At 42.4% G+C, this 23,916-nt stretch overlaps 1 protein-coding gene across 1 annotated transcript in view; it reads right to left on the bottom strand.

Moving 5' to 3' along the window:
* The window catches only part of VCP (valosin containing protein), a 33,862-nt gene that overhangs the window by 5,483 nt on the left and 4,463 nt on the right, over positions 1–23,916 (bottom strand). The window contains exons 2-13 of the mRNA XM_089498113.1: positions 21,254–21,365; positions 15,427–15,599; positions 13,694–13,836; positions 11,599–11,729; positions 10,907–11,038; positions 10,263–10,365; positions 7,910–8,043; positions 6,780–6,915; positions 4,355–4,467; positions 2,469–2,633; positions 2,218–2,340; positions 148–360 (exon numbers count right to left, since the gene is read on the bottom strand). Of these exons, the coding sequence (XP_089354239.1) occupies positions 148–360; positions 2,218–2,340; positions 2,469–2,633; positions 4,355–4,467; positions 6,780–6,915; positions 7,910–8,043; positions 10,263–10,365; positions 10,907–11,038; positions 11,599–11,729; positions 13,694–13,836; positions 15,427–15,599; positions 21,254–21,365 (1,678 nt within the window). The remainder of the gene's footprint in view (positions 1–147; positions 361–2,217; positions 2,341–2,468; positions 2,634–4,354; positions 4,468–6,779; positions 6,916–7,909; positions 8,044–10,262; positions 10,366–10,906; positions 11,039–11,598; positions 11,730–13,693; positions 13,837–15,426; positions 15,600–21,253; positions 21,366–23,916) is intronic.

Consider the following 23,916-nt stretch of genomic DNA (forward strand, 5'->3'; position numbering starts at 1 on the left):
TGACACACAGCTATTAAACTCCACAGTGCTTTTTACTGGTCATCAGTGGAAAGCAAGGTGGTCAATCGAGACAAGGCAAGCAAATCTCAATGTGAAAGGGGGGCACACTAAAAAAAGCCCACAAGCAACACACAGACAGAGCCATACCTTGTCGAAGATCTCACGCACGTTAGCCTCTGATTCCCCAAACCACATGGTGAGTAGCTCTGGGCCCTTGATGGAGATGAAGTTGGCCTGGCATTCATTGGCAATGGCTTTGGCCAGCAGGGTCTTCCCACAGCCAGGAGGCCCATAGAACAAAACCCCTTTGGAGGGTGTCATGCCAAATTTAAGGAATTTGTCAGGATGCTCTACTGGATACTGTGGAAAGAAGGAATTAATGTCAGTCCCAAGGGATTAAGAGAAGGAGGGGGAGACAAGAGAGATCGTCCCAAACGCAAACCCTGCTGTACTTATATGTTTATGCCTGGGGAGGATTAAGGTGATGCTCTGCAAACACCTATCCAATGTTCCTTGGGCCTAGCAGGGCCAGGCATACAGATCTACTAACAACCAGAACTAAGCATAGTACCCCACCCCACCTCCTACATTGTCTCACCCACTATGTTGGTGATGACAACAGTGAGAGTTGCCCGAGAGTAATAGAAACCATTATCTCGTTAGTAAAGCAAACGGGCTGAAGGGGGCAGAGGAAGGAGTTTATGGTGCAGCTAAGCCATATTACAGGAAACATACAATGCATCAAAATAATCCTGTGGCTAAAAATGAAGAGAAAAGGATACATAGATGCATATGTTTTGAAAAAGGATCATTAGAGCACTGTTCCCAGAATCTTAACCATCACAGCCAGATGCTTTTAGAAATGTACAGAAAGCACACAGCTACATTTCTTGACAAATATGTCAACTTAAAACCACAGGTCATATTACAGCCACTTTAGTTTTGTAAAAGGACTTGGCAAGCACTAATAACAAAACCAATTCAAATAAGATACACTTAAGAACAAGAGAACAGACAAGGCCTTTGCACCACATGGGCTCCCTGATCATTAGCCAAAGGAGCATGCAAGACCTGTGGGGAGTCCTTCGTGTCACCAAGACAACCAATTATAGGCCGTGCTGACAAAACACCCTTCATGAAAACACACACTGAGTTAAAGGAACTGTTAGCACCAATTTACATCTGGGATGGGAACAGTGTGGCCCTCCACATGTAGCTGAACTGGAACTAGCAGGATTCCTCATTGGCAGTGGACTGGCTGCTAGGAGCGGCTTTCCAGCAACATCTAGAGAAAGGCTACACAATTCCCTCCCTTGGTTTAGATGTACAGGAGCACAACTAATTGAATCAGGGCCTCTGTGCAGCAGCACAACCCAAATGTACCAGTGCTACTCCCTGCAGGCCTTGTGTCTTGGAACCATCTTGAAACTACTGCATAGAATCATAGAATCGTAGAGTTGGAAGAGACCACAAGGGCCATCCAGTCCAACCCCCTGCCATGCAGGAAATCACAATCAAAGCATCCCCGACAGATGGCCAGCCAGCCTCTGTTTGAAGACCTCTAAGGAAGGAGACTCCACTAACACTCCGAGAGAGTTTGTTCCACTGTCGAACAGCCCTTACTGTCAGGAAGTTCTTCCTAATGTTGAGGTGGAATCTCTTTTCTTGTAGCTTGCATCCATTGCTCTGGGTCCTAGTCTCTGGAGCAGCAGAAAACAAGCTTGCTCCCTCCTCAATATGACATCCCTTCAAATATTTAAACAGGGCTATCATATCACCTCTTAACCTTCTCTTCTCCAGGCTAAACATCCCCAGCTCCCTAAGTCGTTCCTCATAGGGCAAGGTTTCCAGACCTTTCACCATTTTAGTCACCCTCCTTTGGACACGCTCCAGTTTCTCAATGTCCTTTTTTAATTGTGGTGCCCAGAACTGGACACAATATTCCAGGTGGGGCCTGATCAAGGCAGAATAGAGTGGCACTATTACTTCCCTGGATCTAGACACTATACTTCTATTGATGCAGCCTAGAATCGCATTGGCCTTGTTAGGTGCCGCATCGCACTGTGGACCCATGTTCAACTTATGGTCTACTTGGACTCCTAGATCCCTTTCACATAACTGTAAGAGTGAGACAGGTATCTGTTAAGGGAGAGAGAATCCCTCTTCCCACTTTACTGTCAGACAGCTAAGCACCCAGTTCTTCTCCAGGGCCCTCACCTGTACAAGCTCCTGTAGTTCTCTCTTTACATCCTCCAAGCCTCCAATGTCTTGCCAGGTCACCTGTGGCACTTCTACCACGGTCTCACGCAGGGCAGAAGGATTGCTCTGGCTCAGGGCCCACTGGCATATGCAAAGAAAAGAGATGGGTGGTGATTTATAGCCATTTCAGTGCCCCACAATCTGCTCAGCCTGCCAGCATAATGCTCCACACCAAGACTCTAGTAAAGACAAAAACACCTTTAGCTTACCCTGAAGTCATCCATGGTCACGGCCAGAGAATTCATCACTTCGGCATCAATAGTCTCATCCTCAAGATCAATAAGATCCATCTTCTTTCGGATGGCCTGCAGAGCTGCCTCTGAGCACAGGGCAGCCAAGTCTGCGCCAACATGGCCATGGGTCTCATTTGCCACCTGAAGCAAGGAGAGAGGTATGAGAGGCTCCAACACTGGAGAAAAAGGAACTAGCTTTCACTTTGCAGAACATGGCTGGGACAGTACCAAAAATATGGCTATGCCTACAAAATCCCACAATTTACTATGAAGCTATCAAACAGTGCCAAAGGAGGAGAAACACATAGGCAAAAAGAATTACATAAGTAGCCACCACTTTGCTGCAACATGCCTCCTATGTAGGCTAACGGTATCCACCACATTCCTTTATTTTATCTCTGTGCTTAAGACTGCAGCTGTCTTATACAACCTCAGTTCTTTAGTGGTGGCTAATATTGGTCAGCTTTTTATCATTTCCTCCTGAGAGCACTTGCTAAATAATTTTAACCAGGACAGTATGTGTCACTTCAACAGGTCAAAGACATTACACAGGATTCCTAGCCACAGTGAATTCAATCTTGCACACAGAATCAAAACAAAATGCAGAAACAGGCAATAGGTTCTGCATATGTTTCATGTACACTCTTTTTAGACAACAGGCACAGGATCTGGTGTGACTGCCATGTGGGTATCAAATTCCTCCTCTCCTATCTTAGCTCTTGGTGACTCATCTCAAGCCCCATCTCCTGTTTAAATTTGCTTTCCCTTGCTTTGTCTCAAAGGCTGTTTTCTTAAAATGCTGTCACAAGGTTCTCTACTTCTTTTTTCATGCAAGAATCCATTATAGGTGCTGGGAGAATTTAAGCAATGTCTGGATGCAATACTGGGATGGGAATGAGGCAGAGTCTCTTTGGATGGCTGTCTGTTTGGAGTGTGTTAATTTTATCTTCTCACATGGTAGAAGGAGGTTGGATTGGATGGCCCTTGGGGTCTCTTACTATTCTATGATAGGGGAAAACATGCAGCTACTTAACCCAAGAGGCAAGGAGGTTCTGGGAATTTGGGAAATCAGGAGGACTGGAGAGTGGCCTGAATACGTGCTAAGACAGGATACCAGAGGATCAGATGTGCATCATGAGTTACCCTTACACTTGTCATTAGCTGATGAGCTGCAGGCAGCAGATGTAGCCAGGAGTGCTTTTCTTCAAGCTCTGGCTCATATGAGAATAGCAGCCTAGCTGGAACACCCAGACCTCTCCTTAGTAATTTGTACAATTGTTATTGTGTGAACTGGACCATGCAAAGTGCATGGAAGTCAGAAAATATCTCCAATTTTTCACCAGCTAAATTAGCTAACAGTAAGCTTCTGGTCTCACTTCAAAATGCTGATCCTCAGATATAAACCCCCAAGTAAGCTTGGAAGCTAGTTCCTTGAATGAAAGCCTACATCTGTGTAAGCTTAAGACTTCCCAGTGATGACGGCAGCACTGTGACTCTTCCTTTCTGAATTAAGTGTGCATTACACATTTTGTGAAGACACTGGAGCCTCTCTCTTTAAGCATGCTTTCCATGGAATTTACCACTGGCTTGTATCTCCAAAGCAGCTACCCAAAGTGTTCTGTATGGCTGCTGCTGTGGCTGTTAAATCTTCCTTAAGAGTACTTTCTTACACATGCTGCTGCGTAAAGACATAGTCTTGAAAAGTGGCTTAAAAATACTTTAAACTTCACATTTCTGTACTACTGCTGCTGTCTTTCTGTCAACTGTTGTGTTATTATGTTTTATGGCCTAAGGCAAAATGTTTAAATGCAAGATTAATATAAACAGGTCTTAATGAAATAAATTTGAAAAAGAAAACAAACCTGCTCCAAATCAACATCGTCAGCCAGCTTCATGTTCTTGGTATGGATCTGTAAGATCTCCAGGCGTCCAGTAGCGTCTGGAATGCCAATATCTACCTCCCTGTCAAAGCGACCTATGGCACAAGGGCAACATTCACATTTTCTGGAGAAAACCCCAGTAAATCTTCATTGCAAAGATTACTTCATATATCAGTTGGTATAGTTCATGCCAAGCACATTTTCTGAACATCCTTCTGACTCTGGCTTGTTAGTTATTGCAGTTATTTTTTTAAAAAAGTGTACATCACAATACTGACCATAGTTCTAAAAATGAAAGGGCTTTCCCAATTACTTCCGATAATCAGGTAGCCTAATAATAATAATAATAATAATAATAATAATAAATTTTATTTGAGTTTCCCGCCTCTCTCATTGGATCGAAGCGGGGTTACAGACTGATTAAAACCATTACACCATTATGTTTGCAAAACTACTGAGGCGGATGAGATGATTTTTTATTATTATTATTATTATTATTATTATTATTATTATCATCAGTAGTAGTAGTAATAGAAGTAGTACTAATAGTATCCTTCCCTTTCCCCAAAACTGGGACTCACAGTGGCTTACAAGATTTAAACAGTACAATTAAATACACAGAAAAGGTTTTTTTTGTCAAGGAAATGCAACATGGGACATGCAGTTATAGAAATAAAATATGTGAGAGTCAGAATGACTAAGCATGAACAATTAAGAAATCACACAGGTGTAAAGGATGATATAATTTAGAAGTCTTGGGAGCCAAGGACAAAATTAAGGAATGTACATTGGTAACACCTGAAACTTGTTACATGTACAAGGTGATCAGATGATGTTCATGGGTTGGACTTGAGTATGGGATGAACAAAAGTCAACCAATCATTGTGAATGTACACACCCACTGGGTGGTAATTGTCTAGTGGGTGGTAACAAACATTTGCTATAATAATTGCCAGTTTTGCTAATGTAACTTGTGGATAGTTGTGGAGTATTGGTAGAGTGTAGAGATATTGTGGATTGTTGGGCATATAGAGATAGTAACTGTATATAGTAGAATAAAGTAGATCTTTTATCTAAGACTATTGAGTTGTGTTGGTGTCTTGAGTGAAGATACAAGAACCAGCAGAATCCTGATGGTGTTTGGAGACATCTGAAGAAGAAGAGTGAGAAGGCTTGGAGAAGATTGTCAGGGTCTTCAGCCTATTCTCAGAAAACTCTGCTGCTTTGGGAGAAAGCAATAACCACTGGCCAAAGCTGGTCAGCTCAGCTTCATTAACAAGGTGGTGAGTTACAGCCTGAGGTGTAGAGCAACAACTCCCATCATCCCTGACATTTTTATATTATTACAATATTAAAACAGATTGCATAGAAAATAATAAAATATAATTAGAAAGATAAAAGCGTTTCAAATATGTTTTAAAGTAATACACATTGTCACAAAGCAAAGAATAGGGTCAACCCAATTATCAGCTTACAGGGAGCTGCACTAGAGAGGCATCCTATGCCTGCTTAATCAACCAGTTTTGATAAAATTACGAAGATAAACAAATAGAAGCATATGTGACACCAAATCAGTGCTTCCAGTTAACTAGCATTTTGCAGAAGAGATTTCGTAAAATGCATTTCATTACATGTAGTTTTGAAGTATTAATAATTCAGATTTGTTAATATACACAGTTAAAATGGGGGGACGGGGAGAACCTGACTTCCTCACTGTCATATTAGCAGACGCTCTCCTTCACAAACAAAAGTAGGGACCTAGTTTTCACATGAAGGACAACTATGAAGCCACCTCATCCTGCACAAAAGCTACATATATAACAATCCCCACCCCAATAGAATTAAAACAAAACAAAAAACATTTAACGCAGGTAGAAACTGTTCCCTGCAGAGCAGTATTCATACATGTAAAAATCCCCACCTGCAGCTTCAAGTGGGACAGTTCAGGAGCAGGTTTATGACTTGTTTCTGTTGCACACACAAAGTAGGTCAGAGGGCCAGGCAAAAGGTAAGATAATCCAGCCCTCTGTTATTGAGGAGTGTCTGCACCACACACTGTCCATCAGAGAGCACATTCTCTCTGCTATGACCAAGAGGTTGGCACACACTCTGACTACAGAAATGCTGAGCAAACAAAAACTGCTACATCTGCCAAGAAGTAACAGCAGTTCAAAACTAATGCAAATTTGAGAATTCTTCCAGAGGTTACAAATACTTATGTCAAGTGGCTGCAACTCACCTGGTTACTATATGATGTGTACATTTTGTGCAAGTTTACAGTTAATTACAGTATGATGCAAAGCAATATCCCAGTGAGCTTAAGAAGAGCTAAGCACAAATCACTAGCCAACATCTGCCAACCTGTAGCCCCCACCATTCCATTTTAGAATTCAACAAGCTCAGTTACCAAATCGCCGGAGTGCTGGATCAATGCTGTTAGGTCTGTTGGTAGCAGCCATTACAATCACATGCGCTCGCTGTTTCAGGCCATCCATGAGTGTCAGCAACTGAGACACAATGCGTCGCTCAACTTCACCATGTGTCTGTGGAGAGAGCAGTAAGAAATATGAAGATCTGGTAGGAAAAGGAAGAGCCACAAAGCATTAGCTATGCTGGATAGCCAACAGAATACTCTCAAAAAGATGACAGTCAAGAAAAGCATAATAGAATCAAACCCAGATAGTCATTTAAGCATAACCTCTAAAGCCCTAAACAGCTTGGGAGATTGGCTTTCCAAGGGAATTACCTGTCTTATAATGACCCTTTTCAGATGCTAAGGTCTTCAGGAAAAAGCCCTCTTGAGCTCACTCATCATTTGTGGAAGCCTCTTGAAGAAATGTGGGAGAGGATTTTCTCCTGCTATGCTCCCAGACTGGGGAAAGAATTTACCGCTGAATTCCAATCAGTTCCCACTCTCACAGCTTTAACAAGGATGTGAAGAGCCATCTTTTCAATCAGGCCTTTTAAACCTGTTTCTGATTATGGTTATTATTTTAATGGCTTTAACTGTCTAAATTGCTTTTAGTGACAATTCAGCTGCCTGGAGTGCTGAAATGTAGTGAAATGGCAAGATAAAAAATGTAGCAATAAAACGTCTTAAAATTCCAGGAGAGCCATGAGATCAAATGAGGATTTTCACATGAAATCAAAAAGATGCACAAGATAAACTGGGTAAAATGCTGGCAACTCAATACTATCCAGGATATATGGGTGTGGTATGAACCCTTCCTTGCTCTCAGAAAGGTTATTTTATGAAACAGGCCGCTCAACTGGGCACAATATGCTGTCATCTGGGCACTGCAATTCACAAGACCATGAAGCTTTCTTGTAAGACACAGGAATTCAAACCTAGCAAGCTGAAGTCTATACTGAAACATGGTTCTGGCTGGATGGTGCAAGTGACACTACATCTGAAGATTCTGTGAAGAGCTAATTGTGCCCCAAGCCATCATTCATCCCTAGCCCAACTGTCTAATTTCAAAGAACCACATTCCCAGAGAGGAGCCCCACAGCCTTGCTTCTCTCTTTGGAGCTTACCTTCTCTCTCTTTGGAGCAATGGCATCCAGCTCATCAATGAAGATGATGGCTGGTGCATTCTTCTCCGCTTCCTCAAAGGCCTTCCGCAGGTTGCTCTCTGACTCGCCTGCAAGCTTGCTCATAATCTCAGGACCTGTGGAAAAACAGCAAAATATAAATCACATAGGCAGGTGCTGGTGGTGACAGCAAGCGACCAGCACAAGATGGAGGCCCACTTCTTCTTTGTGAACAGAAGGAGCACTGCCAACTTCCAGCAGCCCCAAGCCTTTGCAGTTCAATGCCTTGAGCAGCATGGAAGGACCAACTGCCAACTCCATTTATTGCATTTCCTGGCTTTCCTCTTCACTTTTCAATGAGCCTCTATGTTTTGATCAGCAAGTCTTGTTTTAGAAAGAGGGCAGCCAACCTTGACTATGGGAAACTATCACTATTTTAAATTTGCCCGGAATGGTTTGCACAGTACAGATCCAATTCACCCATGGGGTGCTTAAAACACTTTGAAGTTTCTAAGGAGACAGATTGCCGACAGACATGTAAGCATGGAAAGTCTTTCATAAACTAAAAGGGCCCAAGGGAAGAATGAAAATGCTCCCCTGAGGCAAGGCAGATATTAAAAGTGAATAGACAACTGTTTTAAATTTGATTACTAATTAGAAACAGCCCTCCACGTTTGTAAGGATGAGGGACAGTAGATCTCCACAAAAGTGGAAAAACTGTGAATAACTGCACCCTACATGCCTCCCGTCCCATGCCTCAGCCAGCTGGTCTGAGCTGACAGACATGGGAGGGGTCAGAGCAGTGTGTGCACACCCTTTCCGGATGCTTCCTCCCTCCTGGGCTTCCCTTGCCACGACACTCACAAATAATCAAATTCACAAATGTCAAAGCCTTGAAAGTGGAGGAATCACTGTATTCTTTATTTCTCTGGTCTGTTTTTAAGTGATCCATTTCAATAGACCATTGTAGTTTTGTAGTGCCTGTATTGTAGTTTTATTGTAATTGTGATTTCCAGTTTTTCTTCTACAACGTAGGTCGTCTAATTAACCTTTATTATCAAATGAAAATAAGCTAAACATGAACTTGAAGGCCAAGATACCACATTTTAGCCATCACAGGGGAAGAGAAAGCCAGACTTTGCTATCTTAGGCTTCTTTCTCCAACAAAGGTAAAGCAATTTTTTTCTAATATTGGCACTGATTGGCATGCTTTACTGCTACATCACCCCTAACACAAGACTTCTTGAGAAATTTTGGCCCAGTACAGACCGCCCAAAAAGGGCGGCCTGCCAGTGCCTTGGTTTGTTCCGTGAAGAAGCCGCAGCGGACAAACCGCGCGGCTTCCTCGGGGAGCAAAACGAACCCAATGGTGTACTCGCGACACCATTATGGTGCCGCGACGTGCGGATGCTAGGCGCCCATCTGTACAGGGCGCCACCTTTTTGATGTATGGAAGATGTGCTAGGGTTGCATGGCGTCCATAAGAGACGCCCCGAGGCAACCCTAGCACGTCTTCATGACGTGCTATGGCACCAGTCTGTACTGGGCCTTAGTGTTCTCTACCTGCATAGGAGCCTGTGGCTTCACAAAGGAAGAAGACATGCTGGATTCCAAGGAAACATCTTCTTTGAATTGCAAATGGGCATTAAATTTCCTTGAATTTGAAAAATCTACCAGTGACCACATGGACAAAGGGGAAAGTGCCAGCCTACAGATAGTCCTCCTACCATTTGAACTAAGACCAGAAAGAGAAAATGCAGGCCTATGACTAACATCTTCTTTCTCCTGTTTGCCTGATGAAGAAGCCAATGTGATTTCAAAAGCTTGCAACATGTAATTGTGCATTTTGATTGTCCCCATAAAGGTATCATTGTTTGTTATTGGATGAAGGGTCACTTACTGAATTGAGAAGGAAGACTATAACAAGATCTTGACCAATACAATAATCTAGAATATTACCAAAGGCCACTTAGCATTAAGATGAAAGATTTGTGTTGAGAGGCAAGGGACAGTTCTGCAGAAGGGTTACACAGTACAACAGAGGCTCACTTCCTATGCTCATGGGGCAAGGATGAGAGAGGGCTCACCTCTGCTACTCTGCTACAAAGTGGAGGATCATTCTCAAACTCCATGTAAGAGAAAAACAGGCATGCAAATACTACAACAAAGATGCAGAAATTACAGCTGGACAGCCCTGCTCACCAATAATTGACTGATAACTCTTATGAAAAACCTCTTCAGCAGAATGAACTTCTCAAAATCAAATTCAGTAACCAAAGCTCAGTTGCCCTCTGGTGCATTTTGCTTGATCAAGCCAAGCAGACAATTCCACTGAAAGTTACTACCTAGAACTCACCATTGATCAGGAAGAAGAAAGCTCCCGTCTCATTAGCCACAGCTCGAGCGATCAGGGTTTTCCCAGTACCTGGTGGACCATAAAGCAGGATTCCTCGGGGAGGCTAAAGAAGCACATTTTGGTTAGCATTTGAATATTCAACCGAAACTGCCCTAGGATCAGGCAACTGCTGAAGAGTGGCCCTATTTGGCAAATACTAGTCCAGGGAAGAGCAAAGTGCAGTTCTCCAGAGGCCCCAGTTTGGCCCACACCCTGAAGTTTCAAGTTTAAAAAAACAATAACTGAAAAAGCTCCTCTAGGGGTCACAAGGAATTTCACCAAATTAACTAAATTTCACCAAATTAACCAAATTAAACTAAGTAGGGCCGTCTTCCAAAACCAGAGTCACCTCCTGACTGTGTATAAGGACTTTTGTGACAGGCCAATGAGGCTCTGAAATCCAGAAAAATGTTCTAGGGAGTGCAGAGGGATGCTTTTCAGTTTTAAAGTAACAGATGGATTGAAGACTGGGAGGAGTGTGGACCTCCAAAACTCAGCAGAGGGTACCTATCCTATCAGGTCATTTGCCCACTCTTGCACTAATCACACAATCAAAAGGACAGAGGGGAAGCCAGCAGGACGTCCCAGGTAAATGCAACCCTCACCTTTACACCAATAGCCTTGAACAGAGCAGGGTGCCTGAGAGGGAGCTCCACCATTTCCTTGATCTGTGCCAGCTGCTTCCGGCAACCTCCAATGTCATCGTAGCCCACTTCATTCAGAGACTCTTCTTCATCCTGGCAGGGGCAAACAAGTGCTTAGAGGTCCAAACAACATCTCCTCAGTTCAGGCAATTCAAATCCCACATTCACTCTGCTTTCAGAGCCCTTCTCCTCACTTCACCCTTCATCTGAAAACAGGGCAAACCTACATGGTACAATCACTTTTGTATGTTTTTAATTTTACTATGGTTTTAAATTGTAAACTACTTTGAGTCACAATTTTGGGGGTAAAGCAATTTTGAGTCCCCAATTTTTTGGGGGAAATATATAAATAAATATAATAATATGAATAATTTAGTAAAGTGAGGCAGGAAGAACTGGGGAGTATCTATGAACAGGCCACATAACTGCCTTGGCAGGGTTACCTGGAGAACAGATAGCCAGGCAGCACAGGACTTCCTTCTTAGAGAAGCCCCCCTCCTCCAGAACTGAATGGCAGAGTTCAGCTAATAAGCAACCCCCTCCACCCTAGTATTTCCACCTCTCATAAGCAATCCCTTCCACTCCAATGCTTCAACCCCTCATAAACAACCCCTTTCCAAAAAAGTGGCATGGTAGGGGCCTGCTCCACTCACCTCTCGCTTGATGGGTTCTCCCTCACAGTGAATCACAGTGTCTGGAGCTACAATGCAGTATGGGCTTGGGTCGGTCTCCACCACTTTGAACTCCACTGCACGCATCCCTCCACGCACCAGGAAGATGTCCCCTGAAATTGCCGGCGTGTTAATGAGGGCAAAGGAACATCTCCCATCTTCAGACAAGGAACTCATAAAGGTTGACCCAGCTCCCAATTCTTCTACACAGCAAAGTTTACCACTGGGAAGCGGCTGAGCCTTTTCAATAAGATTGTAGTGCACGGACACAGGAATGGCAGATATTGACAATAAGATAAAGAGCAACCCTGTCTGACTAGTACTACAAATGATAGCAAGATCTGCAAGTCTGTACTATGTAGAACATCTGTATAGCTCTCCCAGGTGTCCAAAGCCCTTTATGTATACTACCTCATCATAACCCTTAGAAACAACCCAAGAATATGGTTATTCAAAGGCAAAATCCCACAGAATTCTACAAAGTTTATGCCCTGCAAATGTGCTTAGAACCTGGCTGTGAATCACTTCATATCTGTTGCTGAAAATCAAAAATACCCCTCCTCAAAGTTCAAAGAGGTACCAAAGTACAGATCCCCTCCCCCACAAACACACACACAAAGGGAACATCACTCAATTGCAACAGAGAACTTAAAATGGGAGAACCAGTGATCAAATTTCCAGCTCTGGGATATGTTTCTGAGAAAGACTGGACATCGCTCAGATGAATTAGATTAGCTTGAAAACACCCAACTATTCAGAGAAGTATTTTGAGACAAGTAATCGCAGAGAAGTATTTTGAGACAGGTAATCGTGTAGTGCATTTTTCTAAAATAGCTTTACCTCCCTTGAGCTTTCAGGGGAAAAGAAAACTAAAGCAAGAACATAAATCTTGAGTTCAAGGGAATGTTTCCATCGGCTGCATGCAAACTCTGCCTCTAGTCCTTTGCACTGCAAAATTTTGGCAGTGGCAATAACAAAAAAGCAACACTCTGTTTTCAAAAACAAAGTATGTTGCAGTTATATGTCTGGCTTAATGCAGAACTGCACTCCCAGAAACACCATTTTACTTTAATACATGGCACATGGTTTATTATTTAAGAGAAAATACAAGCTTTTCTTTTAGAATACAGTGAACCTGCACCATACGTGGGCTCGTTATAGGCGGCTTTGAGCTTACGTGGAAGCCAACAGAATGGCGCGCATGCCCACAGCGTGCACACACAGCGGTATGGTGAGCCCCATTATATCAAACACACACACTTTTTGCCTTGGGGGTAGGGTCCGGAATGGATCCCTCACGTAAGGCAAGGGCGGACTGTAGTCGTTTTTAGACGGGGGGGGGGATCTAGACCAATGGAGATGAGGCTGGGTAATGCTGTTGGCCTGCAAGTCCTAGCTCACATAGCCAATGCAGGAAGAAGGCTGGAAACTGCTTGCCAACATCTGGTGAATTACAAATTTCCCATCCTGGCTTCAGCAAATGCTTCCAGCCATGGTGGCTATGGTATAGAGCATCATAATAGCAACTAGTGGGGAAACAAGCAGGACAGTGCTACTGGGCTCAGACCCAGTTGAGAACTTCACCATCTCAGTGAGGTAAATCATGTAATAGCTGTCAAACACTCACCAAGTCACACAGAATAAAGTCCCTATGGTCGCAGCCTCTTCCTTTCTGACATTCCACAATTAAGAACATGCTGTGTCCAATTCTAACCTTTCCCAAACTAGGTACTTCAGAAGTTCTCAACTGCAACTCCCATCACCTCTACTAACTATACTGGCCAGGGTTAATAGTATTTGTAGCCAATATGGGGGAGGGAGTTGGGTTGGTGATGGCTGGCTTGAACAATGCAACTTGCTCAGTAAAGCAAGCATTGGTTTAGAGAACACTGCTGCAACAGCACAGCTCACTCCAGACAGCAGAAGCTACAGGTTTTCCTCTGCTGAGGAAGAGCCAAGTGAAAGGAACCAGCCAAAGGCACCCACTTTCTTACAGCCAAAGTAAAACTCTGTGGCTTTGGTCCAAATTCGCATTTGTCCACAATCGCCCCAGAGGTTTAATGCTAGATATCATTACCTTTTCTGATTGGTCGGTATGCTTCCAGGAAGTAGGGTTTAAGGTAGACCTCAAACAGGTTCCCTGTGATCCCTTCCACAGTATCATCAATCGGCAGCACGTGGATCCGTTTGCCATACTTCACATCCGGACAGGGCTGGATGCTGAAAAGCAAGGGTGGTCCTTCCTGAGCCTCAGGTGGCTTCTTCCTTGGCCAGAACTTAGAAAAGTTCCCCCCATCTACAGATATGTGCAAGACACCGCTGCCAAGCCTTGACGAAAAGCACAAGGACAATCTAACCACCCATTACCTTCCCACAGAGCACCCTGTGCTACAGCATTGCTGCCCGTGGCAACTGTGCCTCTTTCATTTTCAAGGCACCAGAGGGACAATGCGATTCCAGAGAACTCTCTAAAATGCCAACCTCAGCCCTGGGTGACATGTTGTTACTTTGCTTCAACTATCCCTCAGTTTTCTCAACCCAAAAAGGATTAGACAACATTTCTAATGCAACAGCAAATTGTGTAATTTACAGAACAAAACAAATGTAACTTATGGTCTCATCTGCACTACAGAAATAATGCAGTCTGACATCACTTTAACTACCATAGTTTATCAGATGGGGATAATTGGAAGTGTAAATAGGGTTTATCCCATGAAAATCGTGCATTCACCATTAAGATTTTCACAAGTCATGAATAAAGTACCATTACCCCAGGAATATCCAGTGAAAATGGCACAATTGCGATGAAGTTTTTCAAATGAAGTCACAATCAAAAGTGATTAAAGCACCATTAACCTGGGAATAGCCAGGCAACAAACAACAACAAATCATTCACAGGAAAATACCGTGAATGATTTGTTGCTGTTTATTGCCTGGTTATTTCCCGAGATAATGACTGCTGTGTGTGAAAAACTTAATTGCGATTTAATAGTAACTGCATGATTTTCACGGGATAAACCACATTTAAACTTCCAATTTTCTTGCGTATAATAATAAACTCCATAGTTCAATGCTATGTAATCCTGGGATTTAAAGTTTGTTGTAACACCAGAGTTCTCTGACAGAGAAGGCTAAATATCTCACAAAACTACAAATCCCAGAATTCCATAGCACGGAGCCATGGCAGTTAAAGGAGTGCCAAGCTGTATCGTTTCTGCACTGCAGATGAGGCCTTATGCCAACAAAAAAAAGTGGCTGTCCTCAAACTAGTATTAATACTCTACTTTTAAAAGAAAATAAAGGACACTCAGAATGTCTCTGTAGAGAACAACCTGGATTCTTTATGGTCCCTTCACTACAGACAATAGTATCCCATGGTTCACTGCTTGGGTCCCATACTGGGCATGGGATCAAAATGAAATAAAAATATTCAGGAGTCCATCTGGTATTTTGTCTTATGCCTCCTTCCTCTTTCCAGCCTATATTGATGTCTGCTTCATAGTTGCTTCCTCTTTTGCCCTGCCTTGAGAGCAGAATACTGACTGAAGCAGATTAATATTCTCTTCTTAAAAGCTATTTAGTACAGTAGCATCTTTACTGCTGAGCTCAAGCCAAATGCCAGCAGAATTAATAGCCTTCTCTATAAGGGGATGAATATATAGAACAATCCACTTCTACATGTAAGGCAAAAACGAGCAAACATTTTTTCCAACACAAAACAATATGTATGGTGAAGCCTCATCCCAGATGTGCCTCTGTGTTTAATGAACCAATTAGCTCACCATGTTTAGCCGGACATGCAACCCTCACCTGATCACGTCTCCAAGGCGCACTCTCAGGTTGTTGCGAACCACTCTGTTCATGCGGATTTTCTCATCAGAGCAGGTGTCATCAGACAAGACAATACACACTGCCTCTCTTCTCTTCTTCCCTTTCAGCAAGACTGTGTCTCCCCTGAACAACTGCAGTTCATCCATTTTGGCCTGCAGATGGGGACCGTGAGGAAAGAAAGCATTCAATGAGTTGTTGTTCCAGAGTTCAAAAAAGCATTCAGATAAAGACAAGCATATGTAAACAGGTGGGATGAAAGGAAGGAAAGGGACTATTTGGATCACAGAAAACTATGCAAATGTTCTTGTTTGAAAATACATGTTGATAATGCATTTTTGGCATTTTGGTAAAGGAGCATGCCTGAGAATTGGAGAAGTTGTTGACTAAATAATGGAAGCTAAATCTGAGTCTCTCACAGAAGAGAAAGTAAACATTTACTATTATTACCACCACCACCACCACCACCACCACCACTACTACTATTTAAATAGGCATTGCTCTGATTTCAGGATTTCAGCATTTTCTGGGTGACTGTGAAGAAAAAGAAAAGAAACCTGATAAAATCCTTTCAAATTAGGGTGAAGTTGCTAGTCAAGAATATGAATGAAATAAAACCCAGTGTGGAAGTCCAGATGTGAAGTTTATCAGAAAACAAACAGAACAATATGCAATTCCTAACAAATGCAATAGTTGGATCTTGTAACAGTCAACAAAGCAAATCTTGGATAATGCTGCATTCATGGGAGTCACTTAACAGGTGTTAAATGAAATACTGTTCCAGTGGAAAGAGATATTAGCAATAATCACCATTTCTTATAAACAGTGCATTAAAAACATGCAAAAAAAGAGAGCTAAAGAGACTGAACATATTGTACAAACAAAAGGGAAGCTACGTAGAAGAGGAAAAAGAGATCAGGATCAACTAAGACTGTATCCAACAAGTAGAATCTAGGAAAGGTACACAGAAGGGTAAAAACTCTAGTTGTCCCCTTGTAATAATTATGGATACAGAGGAGTCAACAGAGTTCAATATGACATTTATTTAACTTAATTAAAGATATATATTTTTATTATGTTGCTTTGGTTCATGAAAATCATAAAGTGATTTATGTTCCTCCAACCATCCTCCTCCCTTGCAAAATATGAAGGACTATCACAATTAGTAATCAAAATTTGGGTCTGGACTGAACAAGCCACAAACTCAGTGGATCCCTCCCCCTCAGGAAAGGTGCATTTTTTGTCATGGAAGAATTTAGTTTGCAGGGGGCCTTTGCACTGTCTAGGATCAAAAATTGGTATGCTGTGATTTCATTTTGCATCTTTTCAATTATGTTTTGAATGCATTTTAACTGCTTTTAGCCATGTGCTTTCTAACAGACTTGTTTAACTGTGGGGGGTTTTTTAACTTTTATAAAATAAGATTTTAGCTAAACTTTTATTTTAAATCCAGGCAGGCTTTATCAAAAACAGGCAGGGAGCCAATAATATTCAATAGATTCCAAACTTGATTGCTATAATAACAACAACAACAACAATAATAATAAGCTTTATTTATAAAGTGATGTAAATTTACACAGTGCTGTACATACAATCAAAATTTTAAATTCAAAAAGACTTATTAGCCAGCCATTATTTCTTTAGTTGCTGAAAAGGCCATTGTTAGTTGCTAATTTTCACAGAACTGGCTAATTTTGGGTTTTCTAAAATATTTTAAAAATGAATAAAAATGTTATATTCAGCACCAAGAGCACAGATTATGGCCAATGTTTTTTTCTCATATTTTTTTTACACCGAGACAGGCTACATGGAATGGATGCCCACCCTCTCCTTTAATATTCAATTTGAGGTTGAAAAACCCTTGTTGTTGTTGGTGGTGGTGTCTTCAAGCTGTTTCTGACTTTCGATGACCCCACAACAGACTTAACACTGAGTTTTCTGGGGCTGAGAGAGCAGGACTAACTCAACATCACTCAGTGGATTTTCCATGTCCCAGAAGGGAGTCAAAACCACTATACCATGCTGGCACATGGAACCCTTAGTGCATGTGCTATTAGACAAAATTCCAGTATAAATGGATTTCTGCATGTTGGTTTGGATTTTAAAACATTCTTTTTGCAGATGATCTTTTGTTGTTCATTTCAAAGGCCCAACTGTCGATACCTGTTTTGATGCAATTGTTTAAAAATTTTGGTAAAATATCTGCACACTCAGTTCATTGCCCAAGTCAGAAATACTGCCAGTGAGAGGCTATTTATTTGTTTGTTAAATTTATATCCTGCCTTTCTTAAAGTGACAAAATGGAGTCCAGCATATATAATGTCGGGGCATGTAAAATCAGGATTCAACATGCAGAAGACATGCACATGGAACAGGAACGCCACAAATGCTTCGCCAGACTCCTATATACAACCATCACCACACTGACCATTTCAGCTCACTCTCTTATATAGCTTCCCCAGCTGGGGTTTGAGCCCTTCCCCTTCCTGGGACGTCACCCAGTTTCTTGTCACCTGACAGCTGTGACTTTGCAGAATTTGAAGCCTGCTGCTTCCACCTCCTGCCCCTCTGTCATCAGCTTCCTGTGACTCAGGACTCTCCAAACATTGAATCATCATGTCTGCCACCTGAACTCAGGTTACCTTGTCACATTTGTCACAGTTACAGGCTATAGCCACATCTCTGACATTTTCTATTCAGAGTGCTCTGTACTCTGACAATAAGGCACAGCAGTTTCAATACTGCCCAAATTCTATTACTTATTTGGGTATAATTATTCCTAGGGATTTATCTCTTAATATAAGTAAGATGATAAAAGATATTGCATAAGATTTAGACAGGTGGGCAGGCATAAAAATGAGTGTATGGGGTAAGGCACATATAATTACAATGAATGTTATAGGTTCAGTATGCTTTATCCTTTTAAACTGGTGATTTTTAAACTGGATGGTTTTATTGTGTAATGGCAGCTTTAATCCCATGTCTATATGTTTAACAGTCAATTATATATTATATTTTACTTAATATTGTCATCTGCCTCGATAATAAAAAATACTGTATTATCATCATAACCACCACTATCTGGAATCCCAAAAGATTCCAAAATCCAAAACTGCCCACATGGGTGGCTGAGCTAGTGACACCTTTGCTTTCCATGGTTCAGTGTACATACACTTTGTTTCATGCACCAAATTATTAAAAGGATTACCTATAAAATAACTTCAGGATATGCTTATAAGTTGTACACAAATCATAAAGGAAATTTCATGTTTAGACATGGGTCCCATCTCCAAGATGTAAATGCAAATGCAGTTAGCCCCTGGAACTCATGGGGGATCCACTCCAGACACCCCCCAGAGGGTTCCAAAACCCGCTCATAATCAAGCCCCATAGCCTTGAATGGGGCTCACGCCCCATTGATATTAATGGTGGTTGCCCCTCCGCAGATTTTCAAGTCCAGGGATTTTCAAGTCAACGGACTTGGAGGGGCAACTGTATTCCAAAATATGAAAAAATCTGAAATCCAGAACACTTCTGGTCCAAAGCATTTTGGATAAGGGAGACTTAACTTGTACCTAGAATTATTTGTGTTATTGAAGAGTTCCTCTAAATAGACCATGCAAGTAGTACATGCTTGCTATATGCAATGTTCAGAAGATTGAAGAACGAGCCTCATCTACTCTGAGAATTTACATGAAAAGGATGCAAATTCCTATCAAAGAGGAAGAGTTCAGCTTTTGAGATACCATTGGGTATATCTGTAGGTCAAAAATTCAGCATAAATTTACAAATGGACTTGCATTTGCTCACTTAGGCACGCTTATAGAAAATTACTACTAATGTGGTTATTCTTGGTCTGTCACATTTTTAATTTCCTGCTTTTGTTATAATGAAACATTTTCATATGTAACTGCGCTCTCACTGGAATGTAAACAAATTTAAAATTTAATTAAAACTTTTATTTTAAATTATTGTATGCTGTTTTAGTTCCTATGCCAGGAGCAAAGTAGGGCATAAACTAACTAAATAAATAACATTTAAAGTGTCAATTTTTCAAATCCAGAAGTGGATGTCTACTCACCACAGGGTTGTCTATCTGTCTATGGTGGGTTACAAACCGCCATTAAAGTACGGCGGAGCGCGTACTAGGGCTAGGGAGGTGCGGTGCTTCCACACCTCCCTAACCCTAATACGCGCTCTGCGCGTAAAAAATGACGGCGGCCGTTCCAGACAGCCGCCGTCATGAGGACGTCACGGCCGCGCCACCTCTACACGGGGCGGGGCGGACGTGACGTCCTCACTCCGCGCCAGGGCGCCTAGGGCGCCCTTTCCGTGGACCAGGAAGGAGCTCCGTTTCGGAGCTCCTTCCTGGTTTGCGGCGGCACTTTGCTTCGCTGGGCGCAGCCTTCAGACGGCTGCGCCTAGCGAAGCAATGGAGAAAGGGGCCAAGCGGCCCCTTTCTCCCCCTCCCCGCCGCCGCGGGGTGTCCTTGGGGCTTGAAGCCCCAAGGACACCCCTTTTCAGGCTGCGGGGAAGCGCCGTTTTGCTGCTTCCCCGCAGCCTGAAAAGCGGCGGATCGGGGCCTCAGCAGCTGCCGTTCTGGCCGCTGAGGCCCCGATACACCGGGGAAAGGGGCGGGTGCAGACCGCCCCAAATGGGCGGTCTATAACCCGCCTATATTTCTGACAGTCCATTCAGCTCTCAAAACATCCCAGATACACAAAGTTAGCCTCTGGGCCCACCAGTTACCCATCCTGCTCTTGGTGACATGAAATACATCCCATACATAAAATACACGTATGGGTGTTCTTACATGTTCAGAAGCTTGCTCTAGAATACCTCTGCCAAGGAAGAATAAGCTGATTTCTGCTTTATTATCCCTCCATAGCAAACTATGACATTTTCCACCAGCATGGGCTTGTATTTCAGCTGTTTTTAGCTGGTTTAGTTGCAGAAGGGGTTTTTAAGTGTTGTGCTTTTATTTGTGTGCTTTAAGTGATTTGTTTTTGTGATTTCCTGCTTTGAAACATCAACCATCTTCCAAATTCACCTCAGATAAAAGAATTACAAAGTGTTAAAGGTGAACAGTGGCTAACAAAATTAAACAAAATAAACAAAAAACCAGAACAGATTGATTTGGTCAGTAATGGTGCTGCTCTGTTGGAGGTATTTTAGCAAATATTGGACAGCTATCTGTCAGGGATTTATTTATTGGTTTATAGAATCTCTACCTCAACCCTTGCTCCCAGGATGCTAGTTGCGTCCTGTATTTGCCAAGAAGTTAGACTCAGATAGCCTCTTTCTACTCTAATATTTAATGGCTCTATTAGGAACTTTAATACAAATCGATTACCATGCTATGCTGAGATGGGAGCACAAGTTAAACGTGTAGCACCCAAATCTTCCAAATCAAAGCCCTTTTCCAGTCCTGTCTCTTTTCTTACTAAGCAACATAAATGACAGCAGACCCTTCACAACAAATCTTTAGGTGTGCTCCAGAGTGCATGCTTCTCTCCTCTACCTTCCTGCGAGGATGGATTCCCCTGCACACAAGAGACATTTTACAGGGAAGGAGCACTGAGCTCAATGGTCAGTATGTTGTGGGGATCTGTCCCCAGATCTCAGGTTAAAAGAACCAGGTGCCAGATGAAATGAAGATTTCTTCCTGAAGCTTAGAGAGCAGCTGACTATCAGAACACACAACACTGGGTGATATGGACAAAATTCCAATGTTCTGTGTAAAATTACATGGTAAGCAGCAAACCACCCAAAGATCTACAGATTGTCCTACCAGTTATGCTGAACCCACCTGGGACAATGACACAACACTGTTGTCCTCGTTTATCGCTTCATCGACAATTAACCGATTAGGCCTGTTCTTTTGCTTAAGAATTGCAGTTGACAAGTCATCAGCTTTGGAACTGTAAGGAGAGAAGAGAGTTGTTGGGAGTTGATAATTTCCAGTTTCAGTGGAAATTTATTGAATTTTTCTTGTTAGTTTTATTTTGAAATGAACACTCTGTAAATCATGACAATAATACAGTAAAATGTACTGTGCTTTATAAGTTACATAATAAAAATATTAAAATGAAAAAAGAGAGTTTTGTTGGGAGCTTAGGAAACAGAGACACACACCAATCTGACCATTCTCCATCCCTGAACTGTTGCCTTTGTTTCCCCTTCTCTTACATCAACCTGTATGAAAAGGCAAGTACAGGTTCAACATCCTGCAGAATATAAATGCTTTCTTCCATACAAAAGAGTCCTCTACTCAGCTTTCTACTGATCAACTGTAGGCCAGAAGTGTTCACAAACCCCAAATTGCTGCATTAATGCAGCAAATGTAACTTCTATAACAAGACAAATCACCTGTCTTTTTATTATTATTAAGTGGCGAGAAGACAGCAACACAACTTTAGGTGCACAGCAAAGTAACAGTCTCCTGTGCTTTTCTAAAAGACAGATTCTCTGAAGCCTCCGGAGAACATAACTCTAGAAAACCCGCTTGCCATACAAATTTCCAGAAGACACCCACCTTAGTAGGTGTCTAAACTCTAGAAGAGGGAAGGATTCAAAGCTGTAGTTATAGAAAACCCTGCTCTTTTCATTTGCAATACAGAGGCCATCAGGGGTATGCTGTTTGAAGTATTTAAGGTTCAGTGATTAAAATCAGTACCTGAACTGTGCCCCAAAAGTGCAACAGTATGAGTGCCGTATGCTATCTAGCAACACAGTTTCCACCCGCAGGTGGACCACCATGTTCAATATCAAGTGCAGCTAACCGAAGAATCCTTAACCAAAGAACAGGACCTCAGGCAGCCTTTGTCCTAGCAAATGTCATTAGCCACTGCTGCTTGCTGGCTCCCTGAAAGCCAAGCTATAATGGTCCCAGAAGCATTTCAAGACTAAGAGTGAGGGAAGGCTAGGCTTTCTCCATGTAAGATGCCCTTACACTTTGTCAGCCATTACCACTTTCAGCTTCCATTACTAATTCCAGCACCTAGCAGGCTCTCTACACTCAGCATCAGTAAGATAAAGATCAAGGAATGCAAAACCAGACAAACTGGAGCCTTGCAGGAGCACACAGGGAAGAACTACTGGAGGTGAAGAGCACCCAGTCACTCGCTCCTACTGGGAACAGGCAGAGGTACTGGGGAGGGACGCTGATGACACTTACATGTCACTATCAGGACACAGGAAAGGCTACTACTTCAGACAGCACACAGTCAAACTATGGAATTTGCCACCACCAACTTGGTCAGCTTTAAAGAGGGATTTAGATAAGTTTGTGAAGAATAACAATGGCTAGGAGTCTTGCTGGCTATGCATGATCTCCAGGTTCAGAGGCATTATGGCTCTATATATCAGTTACTGAGGGAAAAAAGATTAAAAAGGATGTGGAGAAACTGGAGTGTGTCCAAAGGAGAGCGACTAAAATGGTGAAGGGTCTGGAAACCATGTCCTATGAGGAATGACTTAGGGAGCTGGGGATGTTTAGCTTGGAGAAGAGAAGGTTAAGAGGTGATATGATAGCCTTTTTTAAATATTTGAAGGGATGTCATATTGAGGAGGGAGCAAGCTTTTTTTTCTGCTGCTCCAGAGAACAGGACCTGGAACAATGGATGCAAGCTCCAGGAAAAGAGATTCCACCTCAACATTAGGAAGAACTTCCTGACAGTAAGGGCTGTCCAACAGTGGAACACACTCCTTCCTCGGAGATTATGGTGGAGTCTCCTTCCTTGGAGGTCTTTAAGCAGAGGCTGGATGGCCATCTGTCGGGGATGCTTTGATTTGGATTCTATGCTCATGTTCATAAATCATAGAATAATAGAGTTGGAAGAGATCGCAAGGGGTTGGAATAGACGGCCCTTGCGATCTCTTCCAACTCTATTATTCTATGAACATGACCATGCTGTTTCCCTCCTGTTCCACTAGTGGGTTTACCAGTAAGGCAACTGGTTTGCCACTGTGGAAACAGAACACTGGGCCGGATGACCCTTTGGTATGATCCCACATCAGGCCTCTTCTGACTTTCTGAAGAACAGCCAAGAAAACTTTGGCCTGTTACAGACTGTCAAAATAAAGCTGCTTCGGGGCTCTTTGGAGGTATGCTGTTTAAATGATGTATGCTTCCTAAGAATCTGGAAGCTGCACCAAAGCTGCCCTCCAGTGCTTAGGAATGGAGAGTGGCTTTGGTGCGACCTCCGGACTCTTAGGACCCATGCATCATTTAAATAGCATACCTCCAAAGAGACCCGAAGCAGCTTTATTTTGGCAGTCTGTAACAGGCTTTAGTTTTTTAAATTAAGATCAAAGCAAAGACTTCTTGAACAGCGTTGCCAATTTCCGGGAAATTCCCTGGAATCCAGGGAATTTAATTAATTTATTTCCAGGGATTTTCATTCTAAAGCAGAAATTGAAACACTCTTGCTTTCTATTCACCCAAACAGAAAATGAAACTCACCGCCCTGC

Source organism: Sceloporus occidentalis, unplaced genomic scaffold (genome assembly GCF_023333645.1).
Source record: "Sceloporus occidentalis isolate IW3139 unplaced genomic scaffold, rSceOcc1.0.p SCAF_1, whole genome shotgun sequence".
NCBI classification, from domain to species: Eukaryota; Metazoa; Chordata; class Lepidosauria; order Squamata; family Phrynosomatidae; genus Sceloporus; species Sceloporus occidentalis.